General features: G+C 33.3%; 3 protein-coding genes across 6 annotated transcripts; 1 reads left to right on the top strand and 2 right to left on the bottom strand.

The window, feature by feature from the left end:
* Positions 1–371: 371 nt before the first annotated feature.
* LOC123909742 (acyl-carrier-protein phosphodiesterase PptH-like) lies at positions 372–7,918 on the top strand. 2 transcript variants are annotated; one of them, XM_045960622.1, is made up of 7 exons: positions 372–543; positions 753–1,180; positions 2,825–2,944; positions 3,064–3,117; positions 5,938–6,101; positions 7,010–7,192; positions 7,542–7,918. In XM_045960622.1, the coding sequence occupies exons 2-7, from the start codon at positions 776–778 to the stop codon at positions 7,765–7,767; spliced, it is 1,152 nt and encodes a 383-aa protein (XP_045816578.1). In that variant the 5' UTR covers positions 372–543; positions 753–775; the 3' UTR covers positions 7,768–7,918. The 2 variants fall into 2 exon arrangements, with proteins under 2 accessions (XP_045816578.1, XP_045816579.1); XM_045960623.1 differs by lacking the exon at positions 372–543 and adding an exon at positions 568–623 and having other exon boundaries at positions 7,542–7,893.
* Positions 7,919–9,005: 1,087 nt separating this feature from the next.
* LOC123909743 (probable aquaporin TIP-type alpha) lies at positions 9,006–11,523 on the bottom strand. The gene is made up of 3 exons (XM_045960625.1): positions 11,277–11,523; positions 10,226–10,476; positions 9,006–9,624 (listed from the first exon to the last, which is right to left on the bottom strand). The coding sequence occupies exons 1-3, from the start codon at positions 11,407–11,409 to the stop codon at positions 9,241–9,243; spliced, it is 768 nt and encodes a 255-aa protein (XP_045816581.1). The 5' UTR covers positions 11,410–11,523; the 3' UTR covers positions 9,006–9,240.
* A 1,944-nt stretch (positions 11,524–13,467) lies between these two features.
* Positions 13,468–17,146, bottom strand: LOC123911468 (probable leucine-rich repeat receptor-like protein kinase At1g68400). 3 transcript variants are annotated; one of them, XM_045962884.1, is made up of 4 exons: positions 16,671–17,146; positions 16,236–16,532; positions 15,221–15,610; positions 13,498–14,326 (listed from the first exon to the last, which is right to left on the bottom strand). In XM_045962884.1, exons 1-4 carry the CDS (start codon positions 17,110–17,112, stop codon positions 13,719–13,721), a joined length of 1,737 nt encoding a protein of 578 aa, XP_045818840.1. In that variant the 5' UTR covers positions 17,113–17,146; the 3' UTR covers positions 13,498–13,718. The 3 variants fall into 3 exon arrangements, with proteins under 3 accessions (XP_045818837.1, XP_045818840.1, XP_045818838.1); XM_045962882.1 differs by having other exon boundaries at positions 16,236–16,718; positions 16,830–17,146; XM_045962881.1 differs by having other exon boundaries at positions 13,468–14,326; positions 16,236–17,146.
* Positions 17,147–17,709: the final 563 nt, after the last annotated feature.

The raw sequence follows: 17,709 nt of genomic DNA, 5'->3' as shown, positions 1-17,709 counted from the left end.
ATGATGTTTTCACCATCATTTATCATTTAATAATTAATGATATCTATAGATAACTTGTGAGATACACGAGATATGTTCTTCCCTCCTGATCAAATTTTCTCTATATAAAATAGTAGAGTACTCTTGGTCATGTGGTGTAATGTTACATTGTTCAATAATGTATTAATGTTGGATTGAGATTTTATATCATAAAACTGTTCAATAATATCTGGATCTTGTATTTATGTGAATTTAGTTCAGTTGATAAGGACATCGCACTATACGTGCAGAGCCAAGTTCGAATCCCGGACACTCCACTTATTCACATTTAAGATGAATTTTCTAACATTAGGCTTGAAAAAAAAGTGTTCAATAAAAATTCACAACAATTAATCTTGGTTTTCAATAATATACGGATAATGTCTGGTTCAAGGTTTGCTCTTCAATCTTGTATGCAATTAATACAAATTACTCCTCTCAAAATCATATTTTATTCATGACCCATGATAAATTATCATTAATTTGAGTAATTTATCGCAAAATCATTGTTCAATATACAAAAAGGTACCTTTTTTTTTTGTATTCTATCTCAACTCTGATTTAGTTTTGTTTTGATTCTGAGTATATTCTTCGATGTTTTCAATGTATTCACTCAAGTTCCAATCTTGAACATAATTTTCAATTATGATGTTTGTTAAGTTCCAATTTTCAACTACCCTTTTGCAATTTGTTTAACTTGGTTGCACTTTTTTCTTGAATTTGAATCATTGTAGGTTAGAGATTTTTGGTTGTGCTGATGGTGGTGAGGTTTAGCCCTTTTTCTCTAACACTGTCTCAACAGCCTCATAATCATCAATCTTCATGTTTCTCTAAACAAGTTAGTGTTAGTTGCAGTTATGGAATGAAAAGGTTTGATCTTGGTGGTAGGCCACAAATATTGTCTTCGGCTTTAGGAAACTCTGATGGGTTGCGTGTTTTCGTAGTTTCGGATTTGCATACTGATTATGATGAGAATTTGAAGTGGGTGGAGTGTTTGTCAACTGTGAATTATAAGGATGATGTACTTATTGTTGCTGGTGATGTTGCTGAGACGTATAACATGTTTATTGTGACAATGTCTCTTTTGAGAGAAAGATTTGAGCATGTTTTCTATGTTCCTGGTAATCATGACCTTTGGTGTCGACGCGAGGGACAAAATTATGTAAGGTTATTGTACTCTAATCATGATGTCCATATTCATGCTTTATGTAGATTATTTGACACGTAGTTTTTAGGCATAATAATAGAGTAAACCCTCAATTAAGTCTCTTGAAAATCACGGTATCGTCCATGGTTTTAAATATATTGATTTGTTTGCGATTTGGCCCTTGACATCAAGGTTATTGATGTCTCCACTATCACAATGTGGCCGCAATAAGGCTACATTAGCTACATTTGACTGCAATCTTTGCTGCGATTTAAAAGCTTTCAATTTATTAGTCTTCTTAACACCATTAGTTCCTTAAAGATTAAAGTTTCATTGTGTTAGTGCTTGTGCTTTATAGTATTTTCATCTAGTTCCCCAAAGATACATAATTGTTGCCCAATGCATCCATATGGAGGACTTAAATGATGCAAAAAAGAATTAATTTGGTGACAATTTTGTATCTTGGAGAGACCAATTTGGTGAAATATGTGATACTTTTACTTTAGTCTTTGAGGTACTAATTTGGTGACAACAGTTTTAAAAAGACTAATGTGCTGGCAGCACCTTTATCTTTGGTGGATTGGGTTGAGGGTTTACTCTAAAAAGTAAAAACTATGACTGTGCCTCCACCTAACAACTAAAACTTCTAGGATAACTGATTCTTGTTGACACCTAATGCATAGATAAGTTGATGGCTGTAACCTTCTTCACACGGTTCATGATTGTATATATGTATTATAGTTTGAGACACAATGAGTGTATATGACTTGCAACAGTAGACAATTGCGGCCGTATCCTGTTAAACTTATTTGCCATGTCAATTAGTTATGCAACCATTGTTTTATGATAGATGCTTTTAATTTGGTTCTGAAAAGCTTATGTATTCTAGCTTGTTCATTAAATATGGCTTTGGTTGTGTTGTGGTTTATTCTAAAAAATTAACTCTTGACCTAACGCCTTATAATTTGTTAATTTTTAAACTGGGAAGCTGCAAACTCAAGGTATCAACTTTAGTTATAGATTAAGATTAGTGACTTTATTAATCTGAATGGTGTCGGCAGATCATGGTTTCTATCAAAGCAGCTTCCGACAGAACAACTAAATGAATAAGGAAATGTTTGTTAAGCTGTATGATAATATTTCATTAATTCCATGAACATTATTTTAGGTCTATTTTCCTCATATTTTACACTGAATCCTGATTTTCTGTTGGGTAAAATTTAACCTGAAATTACATATAACTTAGGTTGTCACAAAAAAAAAAAAACTTGGTCATGTTTGGATAAACTGCTTAGTTATGCATTTATAGTATAGTTTAAATAAGCTATTTATATAACAAGATAATTTAAAGTCAAACTATTTTCATATAATTTATAAACTTTTTCATTAGCTATCTGCTATCCTGGAGAGCTTATGTAAATAAGCTTAAAACAACTTATGGACGTGTCATAATCTGTTTCCATAAGCCCTCCCAAACAGTCTAAAAAATGCTTTTGACAGTAGAAAAATTCAAATAAGTCAATCAAACATACCCTTAGTGCATGTCTGTCTGTTTTGCTATACATGATATTAGACACTAGACTTGCTTCTATCGTCTTTCCCATAATTTTTGTTGCAGTACCTTGTATTCTGAGAAAGATTTTGCTATTTTTTCTCCAGGTTGATTCTCTTGAAAAGTTTAACAAGTTACTTGATGCATGTAAGAGAATTGGAGTAGAGACAAACCCGATGGTTGTGGGTGCATTAGGAATCATTCCTTTGTTCTCTTGGTACCATGAGGTGATTACTTTTGTAGTGTCAGTTTCTAGCTCCTTAATCTTTCATACCATGTGTTGGATTGGATCCAAACTGTTTCTTTAAAGCACTTCATTTAAATCTCCAATCTGCTTTTTTCGCAGAGCTTTGACAAAGAGAAGGACATAACAGGCTATCGCATCCCGTCTTTGGAGATGGTGACTATTCTCTTAAACTCCTAGTAAGCCATTCAAAAAACGTTGATTGGTGGTCTGATTATGCGCTTAATTTCCCATGGTGCTTGATTAAGGACTATCTGCATACAAACTTTATGCTAATTTTTGTTGTGCAATATATATGTGTGATTTCAAACATAGAGGGTGTTGTCAATTATGTAACAGTAAGTAGAATATAAAGATCCTAAAAATGTTGCCTACTATTGTATGAAAATACAATGCTTGTGCTGGTTTGGCAATTGTTGGGCACCAATATGCTGAACCAGTTATCACAGTCTTACATAACTCCTTAAACAAGTAACAACATAATCTTTTGTGCCAGTTGATCCTTGACTTCTGATTGATGCTTCCATACAAGCCTAATTTTTATTTAGGCTGCGATAAAATTCTGCCAGTTGGACTGATCCCTAAAAGTGTCAGGGATACTAGAGAAAGTGAGATAGTTAGAGAAATGATGCAATGATCTGTGATTGGCCATGAAATTCCTGGCACACAGTAGACAGGTGTTGCGCAAAGTGTGTCAACACTTGTCTGTCACGCAGTAGACAGGTGTTGAACAAGGTGTATCAACACTTGTCTTTACACAGAACACAAATAACAAAGACAGTAAAATAAATAACACAAGAGAGTTGTTAACCCAGTTTAGTGTAACGTCACCTACTCTGGGGGATACCAATCCAGGAATGGAGTCCACTATCAGCAGTATTAATTCGAAGCTAAACTCACCCGTTTACAACTCCTCACTTAATCCCTACCCAATGCAACTTCTACCTAGGAACTTCTAGATATGAGACCCCGTCCCAATTCCCTCTTAACAACACAGACAGCGTTGTTATCAATACAATGAGAACCAATGGTGGAGACACTCTCCTATGAAACTAAGATTTACTCTTGCTTAAAAGCTTACGAGCAAATCACACACAACTCTAGAACTAACTCCGTACTTCAAAGCTTAGGAGAAGTTCACGATTACAACTCAATAAACTCAGGTCCTAAGCTTGCATCAATGAGATACAAGAAAGACTCACAATTAACACTCTAAAACCCTAAGACACACGCTTTGTAAAAACACGGTTTTAGATGCTTGAAACCATATGCTTGTCTTCGTATTTATAGCAGTAAAATAGCTTGGGTTTCAAGTCAGAATTAGGTCTTCTAGAATTGCGGCAGCAACAAACACATTTTCGAAATTCATAGTTATATTTTTGAAACGCATAAATATATTTTCTAAAGTTATTATTCCTTTAGAAAATAGAACTAGGGTTCGGCTGCCTTCAGAGACTAATACACCACATGCGCCTTGTTGTATAAGTTACCACGAAATAATTCTTCCAGCAAATCTTCAAAAGATTGAATATAAAACAATAACACTAGTTGGCGCGCAGTCAGATCACGCAGGTGTTGTTCCAATGTGTACGTACATGATACATCTATCTCAACACATGATGTATGCACATATGTCTCAACACTTGACTAAAAGATGTTTTTGCAAAATGTAGCCAATATACAAAAACTCAACAGGCCATAATGGCATCTATGTAAGCTAAGTGTTCTGCTACAATTAACAGGAACTTTAACATATATATATAGTATATCACATTGGTAGTGTTCATAGAACTTTTAATTACTTGGCTAACTAGCTGTGATTACACAAGGAAGTATAACTACTGACATGTACTGTGCATATTTCAATCTTCATATAAATCTTTACCTTTACCTGTTGTTAGAGTTAATGTGAAATTCTATGTAACTACCATAGTTAGGGTAACTGTAAATCCTAGAATTTATAGCTCTGTATAATATTATTGTTCAAAGCCGCACACTGTATTAAGATATCGTCTGAAAATGCATTTATAAGTGGGACTGTGGGAGACATCACTCACCTTACAAGCTGGTTTTGTAGGGATGAGTTAAGTCCAACTAGGCATGGCAATGGGGCGGGGCAGGGGCGGATTTTGCCCTCCCCAAACCCAAATCCATAAAGTTCGGGTTTCCCCAAACCCATCCCAAATTCGAGCAGGGATAAAAATGATAACCCCAAACCCATACCCAACGGGGATCGGGTATCCCCATTATGCCTCTTTCCACATAAATTTAGATTATATTTTAGTATTTTTTTTATTAAAAAAAAAGTTAAATGTCCAAAATTATTTTCTCTCAACAATATTTTTTTAAATAAAGAAGAAAAAAAAAAAGAGAAAACGGTTTGTTTAATACTCAAATTAAAATAAAAAATAAATATATGAACGTAATTTAAGAGATTGTTTAAGCGCTTCTAATTTAAAAGAGGTAAAATCTAATTTTTAGTATAAGCGGGGCGGGTTCGGGGACGGATTCGGGGTGGGTATCAATGTACCAATTACCCACCCCAAACCCATCTTTTGAAATCGGGGAAAACCCGAACCCGAACCCAAACCCAGTCAACTCGGATTTTCCCCGTCAAAGCGGGTATGGTTTGGGTGGGTACCCGCGGGTATGAGTTTTATTGCCATGCCTAAGTCCAACTCAAATTCAAAGATGGCATCAAAGCCTATTCAATATCTATTGGGTCATCAACTATTAGGCCACTTGGATCGTGCTCTAGTCCTAGATGTGAGCGGTGAGTTAAGAGTCGCACGTTGGATTAAATATGGTCTGAAAATGAGTTTATTAGTGGAAAACATCCATCACATTACAAGTCAGTTTTATAGGGTTGAGTTAGGTCCAACCCAAAATCTGAGATATCTTCTATCTGTAATATCTGTAATTTAGTTACATGGATTCTCTCATATGCTTTCTTATTTTTATTTATTTTTTACTTAGGCATGTAAGGACTTCTATGCATGTACATGGCCCAATGGACTTTCAAATGGAGATATCTCCCTCTCTTTATATTTTGACGCCCTCAATGATAAACAAATGGATGCGATAAAGGATATTCAGAAGACATGTGATCACATCATTACCTTTTCCCACTTTGTTCCCAGGTGATTAAACTGTCATTCAAATTGCAGCTATTTGTCAGTTCCAACTTCAGAATTTATTGGTTATTTGCCAGAAACTTGTTAGAAAGTACAGAGCTAACTGCTTGTTACTCTCTCTGGCTTTATCTATAAGCAAAATTACCTAACTTCACACATATTGAGAAGTTAGTTTAATGGTTTTGTTTTTTTTTTTTTTTATTTTTAAAAGTGACAATCACTAAAATATATTGAGACTATATACTCATCTCGGAAAATAAGAATTGAAAGAAAATAAACATCAAATAGAGTTGAATTTGATGGCTTTTGCTTATATTTGAGGGCCCCAGATTTGGTTTTTTTTGCTTATAAGTAAAGCCGGATGGAGTACATGTTTTTTCTTCGGAGAAAAGGTAACGGTGTTCCTAATTTCTAAAATGAGGCTAAGTATACTTGGTGACAGATATGGTTCATGGACACCAATATATAATGAAAAGTGCCACATAAGGCATGATATGATGAAAATCTGTCAATTGAAAGATATATATAAATAACTTCTCATAAACACTAAAATGCATTATTTTTCAATTTACCATTCTGTGTGGCATAGAGATGTCAATTGTATCTGTAAATGGGGATCCCCGTGGGGATTGCCCTGTTTGGGGATCCGATGGCGGAGAATTTTTCCCCGCGGAAATGGGGATGTGTGAGAAACTCCCCCCGACTCCGAGGGAAGTTTGGGGATGGGGACGACATTTTATGCCCCGCCCCACGGAGACTTCCTCTCCGAGCATTTTATTAAAATAATATTTGATAATTTTTTGTAACGTTGATTGATCCCCGTGGGAACTGTGGAGATCCACGGGGATAGTGAAAGAATACTCCCTAGTGGTTGTGTTACTTCAAGAGATAAAGAATATGTTTGTTCTTCACAGGCAAGAGCTTTGTCCAGAAAAGAGGATGTTATTCTATCCAAAGCTTCCAAAAATAATTGGTTCAGATTTTCTTGAAGATCGAATAAGGTCCATACATGGTGCTCAGGGAAGGAGGGATGCATCTTCTTGTCATGTGTTTGGTCATACTCACTTCTGTTGGGATGCAGTTGTAGATGGCATAAGGTATTTTTTATTTTTTTTATTTATTATTATTGTTTTTTGTTTTAGCTTGCATGCTAGAAATGGAAATTGTGTTGCCCTCAACTCTATATCCATTTTCGCCTTAAAAACAAGTTGCTTAGACAATAGGAGATTACTGAATGCATAGGTAGAAAAATGTTGAACATTTTGAAAAATTAGAGGACTAAATTTAGAAGTTTAAAAATAAGAGGACCATAATCGTGAATGAGACGAAACAAGGGGACTAAAACTGTATTTAAGTCTTAAAGTGCTGTTCTATAGAACTATAGGACATGAATGAACGTCTCATTTTCATTTGCTATATTGCTAAATGGTGATGACATAATTGAAGGTATGTACAAGCACCCTTAGCTTATCCAAGGGAAAGGAAGAGAAGAATGAATGGAGGAGAAAATTGGCTACCATTTTGCCTTTATGCTGACAAAAAGTTTGCTGATAAACTCAATCCTTGTTTTTGGTCTGATTATTATTCTGTCAATCCTAGGACACCTCATGACACTAAACTTGCTCCTTGGGTTGCCAGATTTTACAAGCAAAAACAAAGTATAGATGTATAGTGTTTGTTGAAGAGTTTCCCTCTATTGGTGTTGTAATAAATAATTTACTAAGATGAAAGTTGTACTTTAGTGAAATACAAATACTAAAATTTTCAAATTCCAACAAAGTCATGTTTTACACACTTATTAGTTAATGTTTGTTATGTTTCTATTGTTTGGTTTTAGAATATGTTTACTTTGATTATAAAATAATTAGATAAAGGATACACTCAGAAAACCACCAACGAAATGATTTAAGACTTAGGTACGGGTACTTATGTTTGACGTACCTGGCTTATGCGTATACACAGTTCCTATCTATTGAGCTACATTTTGTTCAATTGGATACTCGAAGCGAAGGGAAAGCTTTTCGCATAAAGGCATTGATGAGCTAAAGGAGCAAGCAGAACGGGAAAGTATGGAGCTTTTTTTAGCTCTAAAGGTGCGAAGCGATAAAACTTCTCCCAATAGGAATGTGAAGGAGAGAATAATATTTATTACTACATCCGTCCCTAATTATAAGACCATGTTTGACAAAAATATACTATTCATTTACCTTGTTTTGATCGTATTTTTTTAATAATATATAAATGTAAATATTAGCATATAAGATCTTGTTCAGTTTGTTTTTATGAGTATTTTCAAGATATTAAATTTTTATAATTTTTACTAATAGACAATTAAAGATATTAGTGATCAAAATTGTGCATTGGCGTACGTGCAGTGGTCAAACAAGGTCTTATAATTAGGGACATAGTAATATTATATAATAATATAACTAAGATCTAGGAGGGAACTTGCACTCCTGATAAGGAACAAAAGCTGGATTCTATCTCTTCCTTCTGTGAAGGATATGATCCTTCTTTTGAGAAGACCGAGACGAGAATCATTGAGCTACCTTTCCTTCTGCCCTTTGTCACTTCGCTTGAGAGAAAGAGCAGTCAGATTAATAGGGGAATCATAATATTGAGCCAAGAAACTGCGCGGAAGGCAAGAAAAATAACAATTCAGTTGGAATCCACAAAAGAAGACAGAAAAACATGAAATCAAGGGGGGAAAAGGGGAACCTAGGGAGCGTAACCTTTGCCCCGGACTAGGGGGTTGAGAGGTTTAGGCTGACTTTTCTTTGGCAGCTCCTAGGCTCGCAGAGGATGAGAACTAAATTGCCTTATCTTTGCCTTCTAACTACTCGACTAAGAAATCAGTGTTGGAGGGGGACTAATCCCTCTCTTCTATGTTTAAACACACAAGTATTCTTGAATATATTTCCAGTTATCTCATTTTATTCAATATTTGCATCACATAATACAACACAGCTACACATAAGCTCAAAAACAGTTGAAAATTAAAAATGCATATAGGCAGTAGCTCAATGAAAACAAAACCAGAAAAGCGTTACAAACAAAATGATACAACAAAACAAACATACCCTTATATATTAATGAACAACAAAAGAAACTAATAACACACACATTGACAGACAAAAGTAATTAACTAGTAATCTTCAGGAGCCAGAGGCTGGTGTGCATGAGGTGGCTCAGTTGGGATCACAATATATTCATATATCAGTGCTGCCAATGCTGCACCAATGAATGGACCAACCCAGAAGATCCAGTGGTAATGCCATCTCCAACCCACCAAAGAAGGACCAAAAGCAAGAGCAGGGTTCATGCATGCACCATCAAATGGTCCACCAACAAGGATATTTGCACCAACAATAAGTCCAATTGCCAAAGGTGCAAGGGCACCATTAGTACCTCTTTTGGGATCAATTGCTGTTGCATATACTGTGTACATTAGCCCAAATGTCATGATAATCTCAAGTATAAGTCCATGCCCTGCTCCTATACCATGTCCCACATGAAACCCTGCTGGTCTCTATAGTCAACAACAATCACAAAACCATATCAGCTTTTTAGTGAAAATCCGTTTCAATTAGTGCTAGATATCTATAAAGCATCGATACCATGAGAAATTGACACTACACTGACATGTCGACACAAGTAATAACCACATTTGTAAATACTAACACGGTGACGTACTTTTAATCTGAAGTGTCAATGTTGGATAATGACATGCGTCAGACAACTGTGTGCATACTAACATGACATGTGTATAATCTAAAGTGTAGGTAGGTATCAGACATGTGTCAATTATCAGACACTAACATGTGTCGGACACGTGACATGCCTTTAATCTGTAGTGTCAGTGTTATCATTTGACACATGTCAGATATCAAACACGCTTTTACTTCTACTTTTGTCGCCTTCAATTTGTGGTGTCCGTGTTATCATTTGACACGTGTCAGATATCAAACACGCCTTTAATTACGAAGTATCGGTGCAATAAACTGCCATAATACATTTCAGTTTTCCACTTTTTGATCAAGTTGAACAGTCTTATAAGTACTTATGAGAATATATAAATTTAAATAACTCAATTCAAATAGAAACATGATACACATAAGGAAAATGTTTACCATATTATTAGTGACAAGCCTAAGCAAGAGAGCAGCCACAATAGCACCAAGAAGTTGAGCAATCCAATAGTAGACAGCACGAAGCACAGAGATTCTGCCACCTACGAGAGCACCAAATGTCACTGCTGGGTTGACATGGCCACCAGATACATGCATGCTAGAAGACACAGCAGCAAATAGAGCAAATGCATGTGCAAGTGCAACTGCCAACAGTTCACCAGCTGAGAATGCTGAATCTTGGTAAATCTTAACTGTGTAACAAAGAGAAACAATGCACAAAAATCACCATGTAGCATACTTTAATAATATAGACATTCGTGCACCAAAAAGAAGCACAAATTCTAACTACCATAGAGTCATAGCTTGCATGTACTATTAGATTTAGATAAAATGATTAATAAAGTTAGATTAACATAAGCTTAAAAATCAAAGAGTTTACATATGCTTTTGATCCCATCAATAAATAACACTTAGATTTTAGTTCTTGTAAATAAAATCCTAGTTCTTGTAAGGGGTGTATAATCTCCGTCTTATAAACCAATTTTGCAGCACTGAAATTAGACCTAATCCAAATTCTAATTTGAATATCGTGTTAGAATTAATCTATATAATAGACCATTTAAAAGAAAATTGATCAGGTAGTCAAGTGGCTAGAATTTTAACTTAAATTTTTTAAGCCAAATTCTAATTTGAATACTAGACCCTACTATCAAATACGATGTCCCTACCAATTTAGGTCTCGTGACCGCTTTTAATTTAAGTTCCTCAAATATGGACTATTAAGACATACTCAACAATGTCTGACCACCAAACATTTTTTTTTTGACGAAATTTTGATAGTTTAACAACATATTAGTATAATTTTAAAGAGACTAAAATAAAGCTAAAAAAAGGTTTTATAGGTGAAAATGAGAAGATTATGTCTCATAATTATGTTAGTCCATATAACTAGTAATATACTTAACAATAACCATTTTTTGAAGTGTATGAGGCATGCTAGTTAGTTATAGTATATGCAACAAGGATACATTAGTTATGAGTATGTACAAACCCAAAGCAAGGCCAGAGCCTTCTCCAGCAAAGACAAAGATGAAAGTAGAAGCAAATTCAGCTATGGTAGCTCTAATAGAATCTGGATGTGTAGCCTCATCAGCTCTTCCAAAAGCATACCTACGAGTTGCCATATCAAACTGTTTTTTATTATTTTTTCACCAACACTGTGACACAACACAACTACTCTTTCTAAGATAAATGTATTTCAATAGAAAAGATATTGTTCTTTGAATGCAAATGAAACTTAAAACTTAGGGTCTTTTGCATGGTTGAAAAGTATATAGTGACAAAATGCTTATATGATGAAAATATGAGTTTGAGTTATGTGAGACACATGGCTATGTAAGATGCTAAATGTTGGGCACGTAATCATATGTGTTGGCTTCTCAACATAAATTGAGTTATTGTTTGTTTCCTAGATATATACATCTATATCAACAATCACTTAAGTTTTTTTTCCTTATGTGGTTTAATCTTGATCCTGATTTTTTAAATAAGGACAAAAACCATTATTTTCTCCAGGCGGTTGCTGTTTTAGAGGGCTGTTTGATTTCAGTGTGTTGAAATTTGTGTAATTTTATTTCATATGTAAATGTTCAAATTTGTCCTTGAAATTTAGGATAGTTACATTAAAATTTGTGAAATTACAAAATTTTAATAAAATTTGTCCCTCTATTTAGTATTTTGTAGGATTAGAATGACATTAGGTAGGTAATATATGCTAGTTTTTTAAGTGTGAGTTAGAAGTCTTACTTTGGATGAAAAATAATATGTTGACTAATCGATCAGATGATAACTCATACTGAATTTTGGGTGAAGATGTTTTGTCAAAATCTTTTTATATGATTGTTCGTAGTTCAATGTAATGATCTTATTTTCTTCATGATCTTGGTGGTCAGGTAGTGTGTCCTGTAGTTGTGAGTACGTGGAAGAAAAATTGTGAGTTAAAAAATTCTACATTGAATAAAAATGTGGATTTTAAACAACATACAAATAAAAGAACTTGTATACTTAATTTCTTAAGGTTTTGAATAAAAGATGTGGTGTCCAAAACAAATCGAACAATATCATAGATGAATTTGAAATTAAGTGAATAATGTCGTAAATACATTTGATAACAGTTCGTTTATTAAAAAAAAACAAAACAAAACTTGATAACAGTTCCAAAGGCATAAACCAACATTGACGAGAGTTGAGGTGTAGGCCGGATAATTAAAACTGAGCATTAGTTCTAAAGTCTGCGAGAGCTATTTAGGATTAATGAGTTTTATATTGATTTTCAAAGGTACTTTTATAAGTAAGTGAGCGCGTGAGAGCTGAGCATTTATTTTATCTAAGTATAACACTAGTCATGATTTGCGAAAGCTGATATTAGTGTTTTTAAATTAAATATAATTCTTGAAAACTAATTTTTTTACCTAGCAACTGTTTTTCAATTGTTTTCTTAAGCAGTTTTTAATTCAACGATTATAATTTGTCACGAGAGTGAGAATTAATTAAAGTAAAAATCAATAGAGCGAGAGCATGAGATTTCTACTAGATAGTAAAAACTGAACATTAACTCTAATAAGCAATGAGACTTGGGATTAGAGTTAATTATTGATTTTCAAAAAATATTTTATTAGTGGATGTGAGAATGAGAGTTAAGCATCACCTTTATATTATATAATGCTAGCCAAGATTTGCGAGAGCTGAGATTAGTATTTTTAAATCAATATAATTTCGAAAACTTAACAGTTTGCCTAGCACGAATTAAGTACTGAACCCTCTGAAGCAAACTAAGATCACATCCTAGTAATACCCTTTTTATTAATTAAAACAAAAATCCCAAAAAAATTAGTTTTATAAAAACCTTTATTTAAACTATAGCCTTAGATTTACAAAGTAACATTAGATAACGGTAGGTCGACTATTGGTCATTTGGGTTCGATAATCTTTTAAAACTACGCGACAAGACTGTATACTTGCAGTCACACACTTAAAATCGCGATCAATGTCTCCATTGGTACATTCGAACACTAAATATTTTCTAATCCTAAGTTACTTACTATTGTATATTCTAATTTTTCTAAAGTAAAAAAGTAAAGGGCGGCCTCATGCACGAAGCTCCCACCTAGTAGGATTTGAACCTGTGACCTTCACGATTGTGCCAAGGTTAGCCCTTCTTTTAAACTAAAAAGACTAAAAGCTTAAAAACAGTGAAAACAATAATCTCTCAACATCAAAGAGAATTTTATCTCTTTTGAAATAATGTTCTCCATACATATCCTTTTCTCCAAAGCAGAAGAGGATTATCTTCTGCAATAGTTAATCCTTTTCTGCTTTATATAATGTGTCGTTGTCATAAATAAAAAATGTGTTACAAATAAATATGTGAATATTCCTAGAATATGCAGTTCATGCAAGACATTACATCATTCTATAGTAACTTAAATTTTTTTCATTCATTCTCTTTTATGATTTGCTCCATCTCTTCAATTTTCCTCAACACCACACTCATTTTAGGCCTATTCTCAGGTATCATATCAGTACACTCAAGAGCTATCTCAGTTAGATTCAACATTGCATCATGTCCTTCTCTATCTGCTAATATTTCCAAATCCAATATATCAGTAGACCAATCATTATTCACAACAGTTCTAACCCAATCTGAAAGATCATTAGTTGTTATTTCTTCAACTTCATCACCTAGGATATGACCAGGAATTTTGCCTGTTATAATCTCTAACATTATGATACCAAAACAATATACATCAGTTTTGTGTGTCAACTTTTTCCCTTTAACAAATTCTGGTGACTTGCTTATTGCTAGCTTTTCTTCATATTTTTTTGATGATGAGAGTAATGGTAAGAAACCATAGTCTATGAGCTTTGAATGGTAACCTTGATTATCTTGATGGATTAGAATATTTGTTGATTTGAGGTTTGCATGAGGAACTTTGTGAGAAGACAAATATTGATGAAGGAAATCAAGACCTTTTGCTATGTCTTTGATAATTGCAAGTCTTGTACTCCAATCAAGAGGTATTCTTCCAATTCCTCTACCCTCTAGCACCAATACATAATGAATGTTATGTAATAATTTTAGGGTCATTTACTATTACATCTAGTCTTTTTTATAAGAAACGATTGACTTAGGTTCACTGAATAACTGATGTATTAGGTTTATATTATAGATTAGATACATCAGTTACTTAATGAATCTAAAAATAGAGTTGTTTCTTATAAAAAGAACCGGAGGAAGTATCTAACAACATTTTCAATTTTTACTTTGAATGAGGTGGATGAAATGACATTTGGACTTTGGTCAGGGATTTTCCTTTTTAAATAGAGTCAACCGACAATTTCGTCTCTAAAATTGTAATCATCAGTTAAATTAATTCTTAACTTTTACATATTTGAAATTTTGTCCTTGAGATTGTAACAAGTCAATAAAAGGTACCCCTTCGGTAAATTCAATCATTAGAGAGCATGATTTAACAATTGACACGTTAAATGAACATATATGTGACACTTAATGTGGACCTCACATCAATGTCACGTCTCTAGGAACGAAAATTCATGTCTCCATATCCATTATTCTGATTTTCTATTTGATTTTGGTTAGAATAAAAAAAAATTGGGAAAGGAACTCCAAGTATTTTATCTAACAAATTATCATAGACAATTACATCCCTGGAGAGACATGACAACGATGTCGAACATGACATGTTAAATGAATATGTGACAGTTGAACTTAACCGAGGTATATTTTTATTGACATGTTACAATTTCAAGGACAAAATTGTTAATTCATAAAACCTAGGAACTAATTTGACCAATTGCTATAATTTGTAGACGAAATTCGAAGAAATACCTAGAAATAACAAATATAAAAACCCTAATTATTTTGTTTTTTCTTTGGAAATTGACTTGGAATCTAAGGAAGGTAATGAAACTTACCATGTAGGAGTTCAAACAAAGTGCCATCAGAGACAAGTTCATATATGACAAGCTTTTGATCTTCTGAATGATAAAAGGAGATAATTTCAACAAGATTTTCATGCTTTATTTCTCCTAGCAATTGCATTTGCTGAATAAACTCTCTCTTGTTCAATTCATTGATGTAGCTAAGTCTTTTTACTGCAACAATATTACCTGTTTCAAGTGTTGCTTTATATGTAACACCAAAATCTCCTCTTCCTAGAACTTCTGCTGATGCTCTTAATAAATCATCCATATCAAAAACTTGAAATTTCTTGTTGCAAAATTCTAATTGGCCTAATTTTTCAGAATCTTCACTGTTTCCTGCATTATAGACCATTTTCTTTGCCCATGCTCCAAAAACATACCCTATAAGAAAAATACAAAAATGTTTCCAGCATTATATATATGACTAATGATTTTCACATTCATAATAAGTTTTCATGAAAAACAGGTAGGACATTATTAGGCACTGTTTGAATAAACAGCTTAATTAAACATTTATAGCAAAAGTGCTTATGCTAGTAGGTAAGCTCTTGCAAACAGTTTCATAAGAGCTTATGGAAGTAGATAAGCTCAAATAAGCCGATCCAAACAGGCTATAAGTTGTTTTTGTAAGCCTTCTTGGAGAGCTTATGGAAATATTTAGTCGAAAAGAACTTTAAGTACGTGTCACAAGTTGTGTCCATAACTTCTCCTAAATAGTCTCCCAAGTACTTGTGCCAGTACATACCTTAAAAGTTTGTCCTGTAATATTATGTCTTGTATTGTTCTATTCGCTACTTACCTTTTCTAAATCAAACGGATCCTATAAGTTATTTTCATAAGCCTTCTTAAAGAGCTTATGAAATTAAGCTGAAAACAACTTTATGGACATGTCTTACATAACTTTTCCTAAATAGTCTCACAAGTGCTACCACTACTTACGCCAATAGATAAGTTCAAATAAGGCAATCCAACAGAAATATAATGGAATGCATAAGAAATATCTTACTTGTTGAATCATTTCTTCTTCTTTCATTTCCTTTAGCTTGTCTTTTACAAAACAAGAAAGCAATAATCACCAGAAAAAGAAACAAAACAGCCGCAACAATAACAATCAAAGCAATAATCCAAACTTGAAGCCTCTTCTTATTTTCCTCCATTGAAGGACTAGGTGGAATAGCAAAAGGAGGTGGTGCAGGAGGTTCAACAGAACATGACTTATCCAATGGAAATCCACAAAGATCAGAATTATCATCAAAAGAACTCTTTGGAAACCTTTGAAGCAAAGAAGTTTCAGGAATTTTCCCTACCAAATGATTATATGACACATTGAAACTTATCAATGAAGGTTGATCAAAAGGTGGAATTTCACCATCTAAGTAATTCTCTTGTAACTCCAAAACTTTAAGACTATGCAATTCAACATATTCCAAAGGAATTTCACCTGAAAAGTGATTAACTGAAAACTTCACTTCTTCCAAGAAAACCAAACCTGTTAAATTTGGCAATGTTCCAAAAAGTTCATTATTTCTAAAATCAATTTGTCTCAAGAAAGTTATGTTTTGAAGAAATGATGAAGGTAAATAGCCACTAAGATTAACACCTTGAATTGTAATATGAACAACATGCCAATTTGAACAAGTGATACCAAACCATCTACTAAGGTTGTTTATACAAGGTGGTCCTGTCCAATTTCCATGCAAATTTATAGAAGAATTTAAAGAATCTCTTAGGACTAACAAACCATCTCTTTCTTGTGGATGAAAATCATTGATTTCAATTTCAATACACAAGACTATGTTCAATGAAAGAAAGAACAAAATAATATAGAAAAATGTTATGTCAATGATCAAACTCATGATGTTAGATAGAATTTCAGAAGACATGAGTTTTGGAACCAAACAAGTAATGTGAATAGAGTCATAATCATACCTTTTTTTCTTCACTAGTGCTTCTAATGTGGAACATCTATAATGTTTGATATTAACTTGGTATAGCAGGTTAATCCAATTTTTTTTTGGTATTATGAAAATTTAATATTATTGTAAACTTGTTAAAGCAGGTCATGGATGAGGTCCACCATTAGAGTGTGATCAGATTAGTGGCCACTTTTTTATCTAATGATTTATTTTTTGAATTGGACGAAGTTGACAAGGAAAAATTGTACCAAGATGCTTATCATAGTTGGACACATATGGTATGAACAAGAAGATTTTGTTTAATTTCTATGTGATTTATTTTATTATTATAATTAGTGGTACAAGATGACAGCTTTTGATATAGGAATATATGATTTGCATGATATAATTATATAAATTACTGACACTCTTTGGATTAGATGTATCTCAATATTTGACAATGATATTATATTAATATAAATGATTATATTAACTTATGTCATTTTTTTTAAATTATTGTCGATATATGTCTATATTGTTCTGATATTTGTGTTTATGTCTGTACTCTATAAATATAATTATTTG

This window comes from Trifolium pratense, linkage group LG2, assembly GCF_020283565.1.
Source record: "Trifolium pratense cultivar HEN17-A07 linkage group LG2, ARS_RC_1.1, whole genome shotgun sequence".
NCBI classification, from domain to species: Eukaryota; Viridiplantae; Streptophyta; class Magnoliopsida; order Fabales; family Fabaceae; genus Trifolium; species Trifolium pratense.
Note: the sequence above shows the minus strand (reverse complement) of the source record. Positions and strands in the feature narration are given on the sequence as shown.